At 39.9% G+C, this 14,941-nt stretch overlaps 7 protein-coding genes, 1 non-coding gene and 1 pseudogene across 9 annotated transcripts; 4 read left to right on the plus strand and 5 right to left on the minus strand.

Moving 5' to 3' along the window:
- Nucleotides 1–28: 28 nt before the first annotated feature.
- On the minus strand, nt 29–215 carry W05H5.10 (annotated as a pseudogene). Its single transcript has 2 exons — nt 118–215; nt 29–56 (listed from the first exon to the last, which is right to left on the minus strand). Coding segments are annotated over exons 1-2 (126 nt in total).
- Nucleotides 216–552: 337 nt separating this feature from the next.
- On the minus strand, nt 553–2,213 carry W05H5.1 (G-protein coupled receptors family 1 profile domain-containing protein; the record flags this gene model as incomplete). The annotated part of the gene is made up of 7 exons (NM_064244.2): nt 553–701; nt 749–920; nt 1,326–1,439; nt 1,490–1,690; nt 1,782–1,933; nt 1,981–2,057; nt 2,116–2,213. 7 exons carry the CDS (start codon nt 2,211–2,213, stop codon nt 553–555), a joined length of 963 nt encoding a protein of 320 aa, NP_496645.2.
- A 546-nt stretch (nt 2,214–2,759) lies between these two features.
- On the plus strand, nt 2,760–5,252 carry pitr-6 (Phosphate transporter). The gene is made up of 9 exons (NM_064245.3): nt 2,760–2,876; nt 3,341–3,838; nt 3,934–4,030; nt 4,076–4,195; nt 4,355–4,556; nt 4,608–4,683; nt 4,734–4,846; nt 4,913–5,103; nt 5,154–5,252. Exons 1-9 carry the CDS (start codon nt 2,766–2,768, stop codon nt 5,201–5,203), a joined length of 1,458 nt encoding a protein of 485 aa, NP_496646.2. The 5' UTR covers nt 2,760–2,765; the 3' UTR covers nt 5,204–5,252.
- On the minus strand, nt 3,338–3,550 carry W05H5.9. The gene has a single exon (NR_051796.1). It is a non-coding gene; the product is annotated as an Unclassified non-coding RNA W05H5.9 (non-coding RNA).
- A 722-nt stretch (nt 5,253–5,974) lies between the features above and the next one.
- srh-27 (Serpentine Receptor, class H) lies at nt 5,975–7,385 on the plus strand (the record flags this gene model as incomplete). Its single annotated transcript, NM_064246.2, has 5 exons — nt 5,975–6,177; nt 6,221–6,563; nt 6,620–6,853; nt 6,977–7,169; nt 7,218–7,385. 5 exons carry the CDS (start codon nt 5,975–5,977, stop codon nt 7,319–7,321), a joined length of 1,077 nt encoding a protein of 358 aa, NP_496647.1. The 3' UTR covers nt 7,322–7,385.
- Nucleotides 7,386–7,582: 197 nt separating this feature from the next.
- sre-34 (Serpentine Receptor, class E (Epsilon)) lies at nt 7,583–8,841 on the plus strand (the record flags this gene model as incomplete). Its single annotated transcript, NM_001027224.1, has 5 exons — nt 7,583–8,055; nt 8,099–8,255; nt 8,303–8,425; nt 8,471–8,595; nt 8,643–8,841. 5 exons carry the CDS (start codon nt 7,583–7,585, stop codon nt 8,839–8,841), a joined length of 1,077 nt encoding a protein of 358 aa, NP_001022395.1.
- Nucleotides 8,842–9,026: 185 nt separating this feature from the next.
- Nucleotides 9,027–10,288, minus strand: sre-35 (Serpentine Receptor, class E (Epsilon); the record flags this gene model as incomplete). Its single annotated transcript, NM_064247.2, has 5 exons — nt 9,027–9,225; nt 9,272–9,396; nt 9,442–9,564; nt 9,614–9,770; nt 9,816–10,288. 5 exons carry the CDS (start codon nt 10,286–10,288, stop codon nt 9,027–9,029), a joined length of 1,077 nt encoding a protein of 358 aa, NP_496648.2.
- A 447-nt stretch (nt 10,289–10,735) lies between these two features.
- On the plus strand, nt 10,736–12,127 carry sre-33 (Serpentine receptor class epsilon-33; the record flags this gene model as incomplete). Its single annotated transcript, NM_064248.3, has 5 exons — nt 10,736–11,328; nt 11,371–11,527; nt 11,573–11,695; nt 11,752–11,876; nt 11,923–12,127. Exons 1-5 carry the CDS (start codon nt 10,859–10,861, stop codon nt 12,125–12,127), a joined length of 1,080 nt encoding a protein of 359 aa, NP_496649.2. The 5' UTR covers nt 10,736–10,858.
- A 260-nt stretch (nt 12,128–12,387) lies between these two features.
- On the minus strand, nt 12,388–14,167 carry sre-32 (Serpentine receptor class epsilon-32; the record flags this gene model as incomplete). Its single annotated transcript, NM_064249.3, has 5 exons — nt 12,388–12,625; nt 12,674–12,798; nt 12,853–12,975; nt 13,028–13,184; nt 13,695–14,167. 5 exons carry the CDS (start codon nt 14,165–14,167, stop codon nt 12,418–12,420), a joined length of 1,086 nt encoding a protein of 361 aa, NP_496650.2. The 3' UTR covers nt 12,388–12,417.
- Nucleotides 14,168–14,941: the final 774 nt, after the last annotated feature.

The raw sequence follows: 14,941 nt of genomic DNA on the forward strand, positions 1-14,941 counted from the left end.
CGCGCGCCAGGAGTAGCAAACTGCCGAGGAGGTTTCTCCGGGAGTCGAGGCGTTTTCTGAAAAAAAAATTATAAATTTATTGCCTCCGAAATTTCTGTATTTTTTTTAGAAACTTACGTAAAAAACAAGTACAAAATCACCAAATTCCCGAAAACCGCCAAAATTGCCATAATCACACAGTAGCAGTCAGTGATCAGGTACAGCATCAGACCCATTTCGTCACGATGCAAAAATCGAAAATTTTCATCTGACATGTTCATGGGAAATCGGTGAATTTGGGGAGCAGAAAAATGGAAGGAATTTTTTTGTTTTTAGAATTTTCAGCTCGAGCAAATTTATTAAATTTGTTTGGGAGGGGGGTTACTGATTGGAGAACGTACTAATCCGGAAATGAATTTGCCTCTCCGGATGTCGAACACTGTTTGTCCATTTTATTTAACAAAGTAAAAATCCCAGAGAACAGTGATAAGGAAGTTCAACTTGCTTTTTTTAGGGCATTTCCTGGTTCATTTCAAAAACCATCCAACAAAAAATAATACAATTTCAATATTGCTATGTAAGGTCTATAATTATGGTGGGTTTTGTGGAATGTTTTGAAGACTTTGTAGTAGACGTTGCAGTGTTGAAACCTCCATCAGAGAGACCAAATGTTTTAAGTACTGGTCTATTTAGGATAAAAAATATTAAGCAGTTGGCAAATCCTGAAACGTTCTGTAAAGCAGCGGACACCTCGCGGGTTCAAGCTCACCACTAGTAAGCAAGGATGCCACGTAGAATGGTCCAAACTTTTCGAAAATTGAGAATCCGGTGATAGTCGCTAGCATTGACACCAGAAGCGATGGAATTGTTAGACAAAACAGAGAGCTTAAAAGGATCCCACAAGTGATGCGATTTGCCAGACGGAATTTTTGGGAAGATATCTGAAAAGCAACCGACATCAAGCGGGTTTGGCGGACAATAGAGCAGCGCCCGACACCTGTCAGGTTCCGCCGCTTGCCATACTACTTGTTGATGGTAGTTGGCGAGACTCGTGAGGTGTCGGACGCACGCCTTTTTGTCTTCAAATGGAAGTAGCCGACACTTTCCAGGTTCCGTTGCTTGCCATACTATTTGTTGACGGTAGCTGACAAAACCCGGGAGGTGTCGGCCGCACGAATTTCTGCTTCCAAATGAAAGCAGCCGACACTTTCCAGGTTCCGCCACTTGTCATACTACTTGTTGATGATAGCTGGCAAAACCCGGGAGGTGTCGGTCGCACTCAGGCGCGTTGCGTTATAGCTCAGATAGAAAGCGCCCGACGTCTACCTGGCCCCATATTACCTTACCTTATTCATTTGCCTTTCCACAACGGTTTTACCAGTCCATGCATTGCTTTTCCCAAGTTTCCGAACTTTCCCAAACACAAACAAACTTATCGCTATAATAACCACTCCACAGATCTGAAAAACCTTGTTTTTTCCCAATATTAAACGTTTTACGAAAACCTCACCATATTCGAAGCTCCCCAGTAGGTTCTGAAACTATCATTAACAAAGCAGCCGATCGAGGAGCAATTCACGCGGTTTTCGAGTTTAAAATTATAAATCCCCAGGCAAGTGTCAATTGAGCCAAGTAGAAAGCTGAGCGCCATCAAGTAGTTGGAGTACTTTATATGGCAAATTTTTCGGTACACGATTGGAAAATATAGGGCCTGGAAAAATATCGATAAGCAGCCGACAACTAGCGGGTTCTCCCACAAGCTGAAGCTTGCAAACCCGGGAAGTGTCGGGCATAACCCTTACCAATATTCTCTCGGTTGCTGCTCCCGCATTTAAAACTGAGGAAACTTTCAAAAACATGGGTAACGGGGCTCCGGCGATCGCCATGAATAATGGATCATAGTTGATACCGGTCATCTCCCAATAAATCAGCATGTAGATTATTTGCGGTAGTACTAAAAAAAGTTTATTTCCATTTATTAGAAAAGAAAATTCAACATACTGGAAACCGCGAAAACAATATCGGTAACCGTCATGAATAGCAGTATGCGGAGGTTTCTTCGAGAGTCCAGACGTTTTCTGAAAATTTTCGAAACTATGTATGTCCATTTTGTTTTCAAATTTTCCAGAAACTCACTTGAAGAACAGATACAAAATCCCGGAATTCCCAAAAACGGCCAAAATTGCCATAAAAACGCAGTAGCAGTCGGTGATTAGGTATAGCTTCAAACTCATTTGCAGATCTGAAAAAAAAAGATTTCGAGCGGCTCGCGGAGCACAGAGATTGTTTTGGAGCCAAGAAAAAAAAAACTAATTTCCAGGATTTGGTGAACCCGAAAACAAAAAGCTTTTCTGCGGCAAATTAGTTATAGGAATGAAGTTTTAAACAAATTATCGGGATCTAGGAGAAATGTTAATTCTGCTAACGCCCTCTCGCAGCAGGCAGGCATGAGGCAGGCGTCTGGAATTGTGCCTACCTATAGGTATACCGTCCCTTCCCCCCCCCCCCCCCCCAAGTTGCATAGTTTCCAATCTCATGTTACATATTCATTCACAGGCCGTATGCAATATTAAGTCAAACAACGCAAAGTATATCCGAACGGTATATACCGGTCTGCGTCTCACGCAGTGAGCCCACTCTCTCGTCTACTACACAAATACGGAAGTTGACGGGGGAAAAGTTCAAGTTGATATTATGAGCATGTTTCGTCTGAGCATAGAGCATTTTTGCATATCTTCATTTTGTTTCAAAAATTTGGAAAAATATAGGCTTTTTTTTCCAGTAAAATGATCAGTACACATTTGGCTCCACCATTCCAATATTATGCTCCAAATCCAGTGGCTCCGCCGATTCCGACGCTGGACGAAAAGTACAAGCCGTTCCCTCATTACAATTTGGTAGGTTTTACTCCAAAGCACCGTGGAATTAGTACTCAAAGCAGGGGCGGGCGGCAATTGTCGTTCGGCAAATTGTTTTGGCGAAAAGTTCGGCAAATCGGCAAATTGTCCCCGATTTGCCAGAAATTTTCAATTCCGGTAGTTTGCCGATTTGCCGATTTGCCGAAAATTCTCAATTCCGGCAAATTCCGATTTGCCGAAAATTTAAATTCCAGCAATTTGTCGATTCGGCGAAAATTTCAGTTCCGGCAATTTGCCGATTTGCCGTAAATTTTCAAATCCGGCAATTGACCGGTTTACCGATTTGCCGGAAATTGTCCACTCCGGCAATTTGCCAGTTTACCGATTTTCCGGAAATTTTCACTTGCGGCAAATTGCCGGTTTAACGATTTGCGGGAAACTTTCAACTCCGGTAATTTGCCGCTTTGCCGATTTGCCGGAAAAAATCGTTCCAAAAATTCCAGGAAGTGGTACAATGGTCCCTAATATTCGGAGTCTGCCTGATCCTCGGCGTCGGTATGGGCGCCAACGACATAGCCGACTCCTTCGGAACCTCAGTTGGAACCGGCATACTTACAGTAACCCAGGCCTTCATTCTGGCTACCGTAGTCGAGATGATGGGCTCCGTCGCATCGGGCTTCTCCGGCGATGGACAACAATTGCAGGTGGTGAACACGGAGTCCTACGAGGATAACCCCGACGAACTCGTGATCGGACAGATCGCGATGCTTGTCGGGTGTGCCACGTGGCTTATGGTTGCCACGTTTTACAGTATGCCAGTTTCTGCGATCCACTCTTTGCTGGGAGCCACCATAGGCTTCTCCCTAGTGCTCCGAGGCCTTGATGGAATTGTATGGGACCGAGTGGGGATGGTCATGGCAGTATGGATACTGTCACCGATTGTGTCTGCGATTTTTACACTGATCACATTTTTCCTAGTGGATGTTGCAATTTTAAGAGCGGTGAGTTTTGCATTAAAAAACTATTTTACAAAACATTTTGTAGTTTGTAGTCTATGACGTCATAAGGTTTTCGGAAAACACTTTTTTCCTTCCAGAAAAACCCTGTAAAACGAGGCATTTTCCTGCTACCTGGAATCTACGCTATTGTAGTTTTTTCGAATGTTTTCCTATTCTTGCAAGATGGCAGTAAAGGTAACTTTTTTCATAAATTTTTCAAAAAACTAAAAAGTTTTCCAGTCTTTCGAATCGATGAGATCCCGTTCCTATATACCGTGGCGGCATCATTAATTATAGCTGTACTTGCGGGGTTTTTGGCGCTTTTCGTGGTGGGACCCATAATGCAGCGGAAGTTGAAAAGTAAGTTCACAGACGAACAAAAAGTAAAGTTTGAAAAATGGAAGTGAAAACAAAAACACTATTAGTCAGTGTTCTAGTTCGTCACTGCAACGCTTCACGGTTGGCTAATTAGAAAAAAGAGAACAAAAAAGATCTCTGTTTTTATTTTAAAATATTCAGAAAAAACCGAGAAGCTCCCCCGCATTGCCAGCTCCCTCTCCTACACATTTCCAATTGTTCCACGTGGATGGTTGAGACGGGCGGTCTACTGGGCGTTCCCGCCAATGCGAAATGACGATCAAAAAGCCGTTAGACTGTTCAGCTTCCTGCAAATTTTGACCGCCTGCTTTGCTGGATTTGCTCACGGAGCCAATGATATTTCGTAGGCGTTTTGAAGGAACATTTTTAGATTTTAAGTTTTAAAAAAATTCAGAAATTGTGTTGGACCGGTTAGAGATTTGGTGCATATGTATAATGAAGGTTATCGGGAGGATAATACCAAGTTGAATGTGAGAGACGCCCGATAACCGTTTAAAATTCCCCCTTATGATTTTTTCAGATAACTGTATATATCTTATTACTTACCACTTTGGCGGTTGTCATGGGAATTTGGACCCTTGGAGTCCGGGTCATTCGGACTGTGGGGAAGTTTTCGAAGATGAACCCAGCTACGTTAGTTTTTTTTTTCTTTTTTTCAAAGAATATACCCTTAAACCTTACATAACTATAAAATTTCAGAGGCTTCTCCGTTCAATTCGGAGCTGCCATTACTGCGCTAGTCAACAATATGTATAACATCCCAGAGAGCGGCACCCATTGTCTAGTCGGCTCAATCTTTGGGCTTGGATTAGTTCGGTCCGGGCCGATATTGGAATGGCATACTGTTAAATATGTATTCGTATCTTGGATATTGACTATTCCCGGTTCAGGTGGGGAAATTTGAAAATTTTAAAACGGTTTTTTTGCAATCAATCTCCAGGTCTCATCTCAGCAGCAGTAATGTATCTTTTGCAAGCGGTTCTTGGGTAGATCGCTCGTTTTATTTTTGTGCTTCACGAATAAATATATTACTTTTTGATCTGATTAATCATTTGGAAGTTAAGTAATTGAATTCTGCTGACAGAAAAAACAATTTATGTCGAGTTATTTTATGAGCTGGAAGTCATGGAATTTGGTGGGAAGACTAGAAGATTTAGGCATTTCAGAAAAAATTTGGCTGTAATTTAAAATTTCTATTTATGCAGTAAATTCACTCGGAATTTGGCTCTGGCTTCTTGCCCAAGTTTTGCCCAAAAAATATTAATTTGGAACAGAAGTTGGCTAGACTTGGGTAAACTTTGGTGCAGCCTGAGCTCAATTTCTGCCAAAGTCTTGCACAACTTTTGCCCAAGTTCAGCCAAATATTTTTTGGACGAAACGTGGGCAAAAGGCTGGAGCCAAACGCCGAGCAATATCTTCAAACAATTTTGACCGAGTTTTGATGGAAAAATGTGCAATTTAAAATTTATAACATGTTTTAACCATGCTTTTTTTTTTGCATGTTTCAGATTTTAATATAAGCTTTTCCAAATTAAAAAAAAATCTAAAGTATGGCTTTGCTTTGATCGAATTCCGGTAATCAAACTAAAACTGCAAAATATCCGAACTTCTGGTTCCTGTTCAGGAATCGACATCGCACGATTTGTCACCAGAGGCCAATTCAATTAGAAATCAATTTCTTATCCCCCCACTCATTCCTCAGACTTTTGATGTCGACTCGTATAAGTAAGTCCGAATTCCATTCATTCTTCTCCCAATAACATGACTCCTTTTCTACCTGATAACGAGAGCTATTACGCTTTTTATGAGGAACAGGCAAAGCTCAACAGTCACTATAAACTGTCATGTCATATTATTCCATTTGTAACGTTGCCAGTGTATGCTGAAGCCTTCTATTGTGTATTTTATAAATGCAAACATTTTAGCAAGAAATATGTGGTTTTACTACAAATTCATCTGTTTTTGTGAGTTTTTTCTCGCTAACGCTCCTGAAATACGCCGTTTTAGACATTTCTTTGGTGAGCTCTACTGGACAATCTTGCTCATTCCAGTAATTGTCATTCCTAGCATCGGCGTCTCTGCCGACGGATTTCTCAGCGTTCTCAAGATTTCTCCAAGTTGGCAAATTATCATAATGTGTGGAATCCTACAAATCAGCACTGCGACTATGATTCATTTGCTAATTTTTCGATTGAAATTTGCGATTCCACCGAATGCGAAATATCGGAGTGTTATCAAGTACTCCGTCGACTTTTTGAATATATTTTGCTACTGTACTACAATTTTTTGTACATGTGCATTGGGCTTACTTGATGAAGATCAGTTAACCGCAAAAAATCGGGTTTACGAGGTACTTTTATTGATTTCCTAGAAAAGTTGTGTAAACTTTAAAAAAAAAATATTCAGAAATTCCCTATACCAAATCCGAACCTTTGGGATGAAAATTATGTAACCACTGACATTGAGAGCTACAAATTCAAAACATATGTTATTATATCGGTGTTGGAAATTTTTATACTGTGTGTACATATTATTGTGATACCAATTGTTGGATTCCATTTTCTATCAAAGAATCAGACAGAGAAATCGGAGAAGTTGGCAGAAGCTCACAGGAAGACTATGCAGATGTTGGTTTTTCAGGTGGGAAAAATTTTTTTGATGCACCATGTTCTTTTAAAGCTTGTTAGGAGTTAGGTTTACCAAGATTTGACAAAACTTTGGCAGATATTGGCTAAAATCTGAAAATCCTCCAAAATATTCCAGCTAACCGTTCACTGCATATTCCATCTTGTGCCATTTGTCTGTTTCACTTGGGCAACCATTTTTAAACAAGGAAATATTGGCCTTCTGTCAGGTGGAATGTTCACGTGGGCTCTGCACGGAGCCGCGTGCACCTTGACGCTTCTCTTGGCAAATAAGCCATTTCGAATGACAACGTTGAGCCATTTGAAATATGGTGGGAATTAGTTTTCAATTTTAATGAGAAATGTTTTTTTTGTTACAGTTTTTTGCTGTGGATGCTGCAATGGATCGACAGCTGGAATCTCGAAAATGTTCCGTCATAGAAGAGAGTCGACTGTTGTGCAAATGATTGATTTTTCAACTTGAATTTTTATTTTTTTTTATTTTTTAGACTTTTTCAGAATTCCAATTGATATAAACTTATGAAACTCTTTTTCTCAAAATTTAATTCCGTTTTTGCCCAAATGAACTGAATCGTTCTCAATTGCTTCAGGTTTGACAGCCAAGAATTCCAGCTGCATCTACGTAAGCAAACCGTAACCTTAACCAAACAAAGGCAGGTGATTTGTGTTGAATTTGAACCAATTTCTTCTAATTTTTCTTCGATTTGTTCTCCTTCCGTCTGCAATGATCATCAGATACATTGCAAATTCAACGAATTATTCCCTGTACTGGTTACCCATCTATTTCTACGATGAGCCTTTTAATCAGCAAGTGATAATCTCAATTGTTGAAATAGCTCTCTACATTTTGTGCAGCCAAGCTGTCAATGCATACGTACATGTTACTCTGAAAATTCGACTTTTTCACAGAAACCTTTACATATTGTCAGTGCCAATTTGTATACTCTGGTATTTACTAATCGCCGGAAAATGTATCGTAATAGGTTACCGATTGAATTTCCTGAAAATCGACGTTCCTATTGGAGAGCACACGAATATTTGGACGGAAGATATTGCAAAAATGTTAAATGTCAGTAGTTTGAAGGGTCTTGAGCTTATGCTATTGTCCGGGTTCCTCCAATGGTACTACATGTATTCGTTTGTTTTCATGGTGATGGCAATGGTAGCGGAAAGAATCATCGCCTCGGTTTTAATAGAGTAAGTTCAAGAAAAACACCTAGGATGATCGGGCGTTTTTCAGAAACTACGAGTCTAACACTCAACTTCTAATCCCAGTCATTCTAACTGTCGCAAGTCAATCTCTGTCAATTTTCGTTTCGTTTGCGCTGCTATTTCACAAAATCAATCCTTGTGATGCTCAACTTCCTTGGATTATTAGTTGTGTACTGACTTTGCTGGTTGTTGAGATGGAATATCAGAAAGTCAATACTCTATTTTTCTTTAGGCGTGTGTATTTGTAAAAGTTTTGAACGAATCATTCCAGCGGGAAATCAAGAACCCGGGCAGAAAGCGACATTTCACAATTTCCCAGCAATTTCAAGTCAAGGAAAATTTGAGGGCACTTCGAGTAAGACAGAAGCTTGAGTCTAGATTTCAAGCCAAAAAATTCCAGGTCGGTATTCGTCTTGTGATAACTGTGCTCAGTTGCATTGCTCTTTATGGTCTCGGAATCGCTGCTCTCAACTATGAAATCATCCCTCCAATTTATTGTCATTTTGTGGAAAATCTACTGTTTTTGTAAGCTTCTAGTAGTTTTTTCCCGTTTGAAAAGTGATATTTTACAGGGATATGATACCAATTGCACTAACTGCTATAATATCCGTTTCTCACTGGAGGAAGGAATTCGCAAGATCATATTTGACCTTTAATTGCCTGAAAGTTAAACAAAAAATTCTGCCTATGGAAAATGTGGATTGCCAGAGGAAGAAATTGGATATAGAAACGGATTTATATTTCAAGCAGCTCGCCAGATCTTGGATTTGATGCTTTTCAAGCCCCATCTGAAAGCTTGAAAATGTTCGAGAGAGTCCCATGTTGTGCACATTATCGATTTTTCTACATATAATAAAATGATACAATTGTTGTAACATTGTAGTGTAATAAAGGTATACGTAATTTATAAAAAGTTTTATTGCCCGTTGAAATATTTAATGATGCAAACAACTCTATCAAGTCCAAGATCTGGTGAGTTGCTTGAAATATAAATCTGTTTCTATATCCAATTTCTTCCTCTGGCATTCTACAGTTTCCATAGGCAGAATTTGTTGGTTAAATTTCAGGCAGTTGAAGCTCAAATATGACTTTACAAATTGTTTCCTCCACTGCGGAACGAATAATATTGCAGTCAGTCCGATAGGTAGCGGATTTCTGGAAACACTCAGTTCATAAACTAACGATTATAAAAAAAACTCACAAAAATAGTAGATTTTCAACAAAATGACAAAAAATTGGGGGAATGATTTCATAGTTGAGAGCAGCGATTCCAATGCCATAGAGAGCAATGCAACTGAGCACAGTTATCACAAGACGGTAGCCAAGCTGAAATTTATTTTCTTATCGTTTAGACTCAAGCATATAGGTTACTCGAATTGCCCTTAAATTCTCCTTAACTTGAAATTGCTGGGAAATTGTGAAATGTCGTTTTCTAACCGGGTTCTTGATTTCCCGCTGGAAGGATTCGTTCAACAGTTTTAGGAAGACACACGCCTAAAAAGAAAATGTCAAGTTATTGTAAAAACTCTTTAAAAAAACCAACCATCAAAGACAGGACACAACTAATAATCCATGGAAGTTGAGCGTCGCAAGGGTGAATTTTGTGGAAGAGTAGCGCAAAAGATACAGACACCGATAGGAATTGACTTGTGACGACTAGAATTGCGGGAATTAACAGTCGAGTGTTAGACTCATAGTTACTGCAAAAAATTGTTCCTGGCAATTCCTGACGCCCCGCTACTTACTCTATCAAAACCGAAGCAATTGTCCGTTCCACCACCATTGCCAACACCACAAAAATAAAGGAATACATGTAATACCATTGAAGAAATCCTGAAAGCAGAATAAGCTCAAGTCCATTCAAATTATTGACATTGAGCATTTTTCCAATATCATCTGTCCAGATGTCCGTGTGCTCTCCAATCGGAATATCAATTTTTAGAAAGTCCAGCCGATAGGCAATTATGATAAGTTTACCGGCGATTAGTACATACCAGAGAAAGAAAACCGGGATTGACAAAATGTAAAGGTTTCTGTGAAAAAGGCGAATTTTCAGCGTAACATGTACGTATGCATTGACAGCTTGGCTGCACAAAATGTAGAGAGCTATTTCAACAATTGAGATTATCACTTGCTGATTAAAAGGCTCATCGTAGAAATAGATGGGTAACCAGTATAAGGAAGAACTTGTTGAATTTGCAATGTATCTGATGATCATTGCAGACGGAAGGAGAGCAAATCGAAGAAAAATTAGGAAAAAGTCTTAGTTCAGATGCAATAAATCACCTGCTCTTATTCGTCTAAGGTTACGGTTTGCTTACGCATGTGCAGCTGAAATAGTTGGCTTTTAACGCTGAAGCAACTGAGAACGATTCAGTTTATTTGGACGGAAACAGAATTAAAAATTGAAAACATGAAAGGAAGGCAAAAATCTAGATAAGTTTATACTAATTGGAATTCTGACAAGGTCTGAAAATTTAGTGGAGAAGAACTGGCCGTAAACGGGCAATTAACGGAGGTTATTGGATTCGGCCGACATTGGTGAAGTTGGAAATTCTTGAAAAAAAAAATTACGGGAAACAAATTATTATAATTTGAAAAATTCAAGTTTTTCCGAAGCAAGATTTACCTGCGGAGTTCAAGGGGTGCTTCCAAGAACAACTTCACTTTGCTTCTGATTCAGCGACATGATCCTGGCGCCGAAAACTGATCGACAGGTGCTTTAGACATTTGCTTATATTGATTTCAGTTTTAGTACAACTTATGTGTTGAGCTAGCTCTTTTTATCATGATAATAAATTCTAATTCATCAACCATTTTCTCATCTATATGGCTTCCAGTATTCTTTTACGTTGAGCCGTTAGATCAACAAGTTATCATATCAATACTGGAACTTATGATCTACCTTGTCTGCATTCACCTGGTAAACGTGAGCCTCCATGTTGCTCTGAAAATTCGTCTGTTTCACCGTAACCTCTATATTTTGGCGCTTCCCATGTTTGGCATGTGGTATGAGCTTATCATTGGGAAGTTTATCACTATAGCCTATCGGCTGAAACTTCTGGGCCTAGACTTTGAGCTCGGCGAGCACACCGCGATCTGGACGAATGATCCCGGAAAAGTTTTATTGGTGGCGTCACTGAACGGCTTGGAACTATTGATTTTTGGTGGATTTCTGCAGTGGCATTATATGTATTCTTGGATTTTTGGTGTGCTTACAGTTGCGGTAGAGCGGGTGATTGCTTCAGTGTTAATAGAGTAAGTCGAGAGACATTGGAGGACGTTCATTAAGTTTTTCAGAAACTATGAATCCAACACCCAAAACCTAATGCCAGCAATTCTCCTTATTATCAGCCAATTTTTATCAATCTCCATGGCTTTTGGTCTTCTGTTTCAAAAGGTCGGACCACTTTCTGCTCATTTCCCCTGGATGATAAGCTGCCCGATTTCAGTGGCTGTGAGCAAGATTTTAGAAAAATTTTCCAACATGAAACTTGTTCAGGCATATGTGTTCGTGAAAAAAGTCAATGAATCGTTCCGACGGGAGATTAAGAATCCGGGTAGGAAGCGAATTTTCACACTTTCCCAGCAGTTTCAAGTCAAGGAGAATCTAAGAGTGTTACATGTGAGTTGACGGGTGTCATCCTGCACAATCAAATTTTGAAATTTCTAAATTTCCAGCTTGGTACCCGCTTGGTCTTTGCCGTCCTATCTTTTATCGGAATTTGTGGGTGTGGAATCGCGGCGCTCCACTACAAAATTGTACCGTCCTACTATTGCCATCTCATCGAAAATGTGCTCTTTTTGTGAGCTGTGATCTTGAAGCTCCCCAACTTAATTTACTATTTTTAGAAACCCATTTCTCATTGGCTTAACCGCAATGTTGAGCATTCCGCAGTGGAAAGAGCAATTTATGAAGTCATTTTTGACGGTACGGTTGTTCAGAAATAGACGAAAACCTGTGCATATTGTCGTGGAAATTGAGGAGTGTGCGAAAAAGAAGAACGATGTGGAGACTAATTTATATTTTAAGCAATTGGCGAATTCTTGGATTTGAATTATTTTTTTTTTGTTGGAACATTTGTATTTTTGAAGAATTAATAAATACACGTGGTGTCAGGCTGCCGCATTACAGCTTGATCTACAAAAAATGCGGGAATATTTTTCCAGAAAAATTGTGACGTCAGCACGCTCTTAACCATGCAAAATCAGATGAGATGTCTGCTTCTCAACTTCCGCATTTTTTGAAGAGCAAAAATATCGAAGTCCACATGTTCAATGGAGCGCACTTACATTACAAATAAAACAAGCATGAGCAAAATTATTGTATTCAAATAAAAAAAAGTTTCATATCCATGATTCATTAAGCTGTCTGAAGTACAAATCCGTCTCCGCTTCCAACTTTTTCGTAGTAGAAATCTCCACAGAAGTCGTAGACGTCTTCGGTTTTGTCCACGCGGACTTCACGAGCCGCCAGGTGAAACACGCGTTTTGGAAGTGCTTCCGCCAGTGTGGAATTGTGAGCATTGCGGTGAAGCATATTGGGTAGGGATTTCTGGAAATTATAACGTCACGGGCCGAAATTCGGAGGGAGCCCACTTACAGAAATAGAAAATTTTCGACAAAGTGACAATAGGCGGAAGAGACGAGGTCAAATGCTAAAGCGAACATTCCAAAAGAGACAAAGGCAACGTAGAAGAACACGACAAACACCAGACGGGTTCCAAGCTGAAAAAGAAAAAAATATCGATTATAAAAATCCAGTAAGGCCCGCTAACTCACCCTTAAAGCGCGCAAATTCTCCTTGACCTGAAATTGCTGAGAAATCGTAAAAAGTCGCTTCCGTCGCGGATTGGTGATCTGTTTTTGAAAATTTTCGTTGACGATTTTAATGAACAAATAAGCCTGAAAATTCTGCATTTCTTGATTGAAAAAAAAAACGCTGAATTTTTCTTACCAGAGCTCCGAGGGAGCAGCTGATAATCCATGGTAAATGGGACAGAAACACGGAAGCTTTGTGGAAAAGAACTGAAAGTGACGTGGATATGGCTAGAAATTGGGTGATGATTGTGAGGGCAATTGGGATGTAGAGTTGAGTGTTGGTCTCGTAGTTTCTGAAAAAATTGAGATGCTGGTGGCGTGCATCTCACAGAATGCTTATTGGTAGCGACCGACATCTCGCAGGATCCTTACTGTTAGCGGCAGACATCTCGCAGGACAATATAAAAAGCGACCGACACCTCGCAGGACATTATAGGAAACGCCCGACATCTCGCAGGGCCTTACAATTAGCGACCGACATCTCACAGGATCCCTATTGGTAGCGGCCGACATGTCGCAAAACTTGAAAGGTAGAGTTCGACATCTCGCGGGTAAGTAGCGCCCGATATCGCAGGGCCTTAAAAACAGCGGCCGACAATTTACAGGATCCATGCAAGCAGCAGCCGACACCTTGCAGGACCGTATAGGTGGCAGCCGACACCTTGCAAGATGTTTGTTAAAGCGGCCGACTTCTTGCAGTGCTATGTAAACAGCGGCCGACTTCTTGCAGTGCTATGTAAACAGCGGCCGGCACCGCAAACAGCGGCCGACACCTCGCAGGATCATTCAATTTTTGTACTCACTCTATTAAAACCGATGCGATCGCTCTTTCCGCGGCCACACCAAGAATACCATAAACAACCGTATACATATAATGCCATTGCACGAATCCACCAAAAATCAATAACTCCAGTCCTCGCAACGAGCTGACATGCAACATTTTTGCCTGATCATCTGTCCACATAGCAATGTGCTCGCCGAGCTCATAGTCCAGATCCACAAATTTCAAACGATAAGCTATTGTGATAAGCTTACCAGCGATAAGCCCATACCAGACACAAAACATTGGAATATAAAGAATATAAAGATTTCGATGAAAAATTTGAACTTTCAGCATCACATAAAGGCTAATCGTCATAAGATGAAAACAACTTATGTAAAATACAAGTTCGATTATTGAGCTTAAAATCTGAAATTGAAATGGCTCATCGTAGAAATAAACTGGCAACCAGAGATACGTGGCATTTTTAGACGGGTCTAGAATTTTTATAATCATTTTCCGGGTGGAAATCGATAGAAGTTGGAGGGAAAGGTAGGTGACATGGATTTTGTCAGAGAGCAGCTGGTTTTGTTAAAGAGGGAGTGGGAGGAAATTTTTAGTTCTGAAGATTGAGTTCTAGCTCTAATTTGTAAATTAAAAAATTTCAAACAAAAAAAAAGAAAAAGACAGAGGGTGCAAACCATAGGTTGGCGGCAAACGATTTTTTCCGGCAAATCGGCAAACCGGCAAATTGGCAAATCGGCAAATCGGCAATTTGCCGAAAATGAAAATTTCCGACAAATCCGCAATTTGCCGAAAATGAAAATTTCCGGCAAATCCGCAAACCGGCAACTTGCCGGAATTGAAAATTTCCGGCAAATTGGCAAATCGGATATTTGCCTTTTTTTTTTTAAGGACAACCATATTTTAAGACATCAAATTTTAAAAAAAACTTATTGAGCCGGAGAACCATTTGGCAGGTGAAAAATGAACTTTAACGTTTTCCAGGTGAAAAAAATCTATGAAACATTTGGTTTTGTTTCAGTTTTTACGCAAATTTGTTTGTCCATTTCCTGAATTTACAACAAAAAAATTGGGTTATTATCATTTCTACGGCTTTGTAAAACAGTGCGGTAGAGCGCAATTGCATGTGGTTTTTCACAAATTTCAAATAAAAACAACAACTTTTTGAAAAATCAGTGAGGTCACAATCAAATTAAATAGCGACAAAAAATTGCTTTGCACGGAAATTATAGCCCAAGTAATTTTAGGCGTCATAGGCACCACCAC

The sequence above is a fragment of the Caenorhabditis elegans genome, chromosome II, assembly GCF_000002985.6.
Source record: "Caenorhabditis elegans chromosome II".
Classification (NCBI taxonomy): domain Eukaryota; kingdom Metazoa; phylum Nematoda; class Chromadorea; order Rhabditida; family Rhabditidae; genus Caenorhabditis; species Caenorhabditis elegans.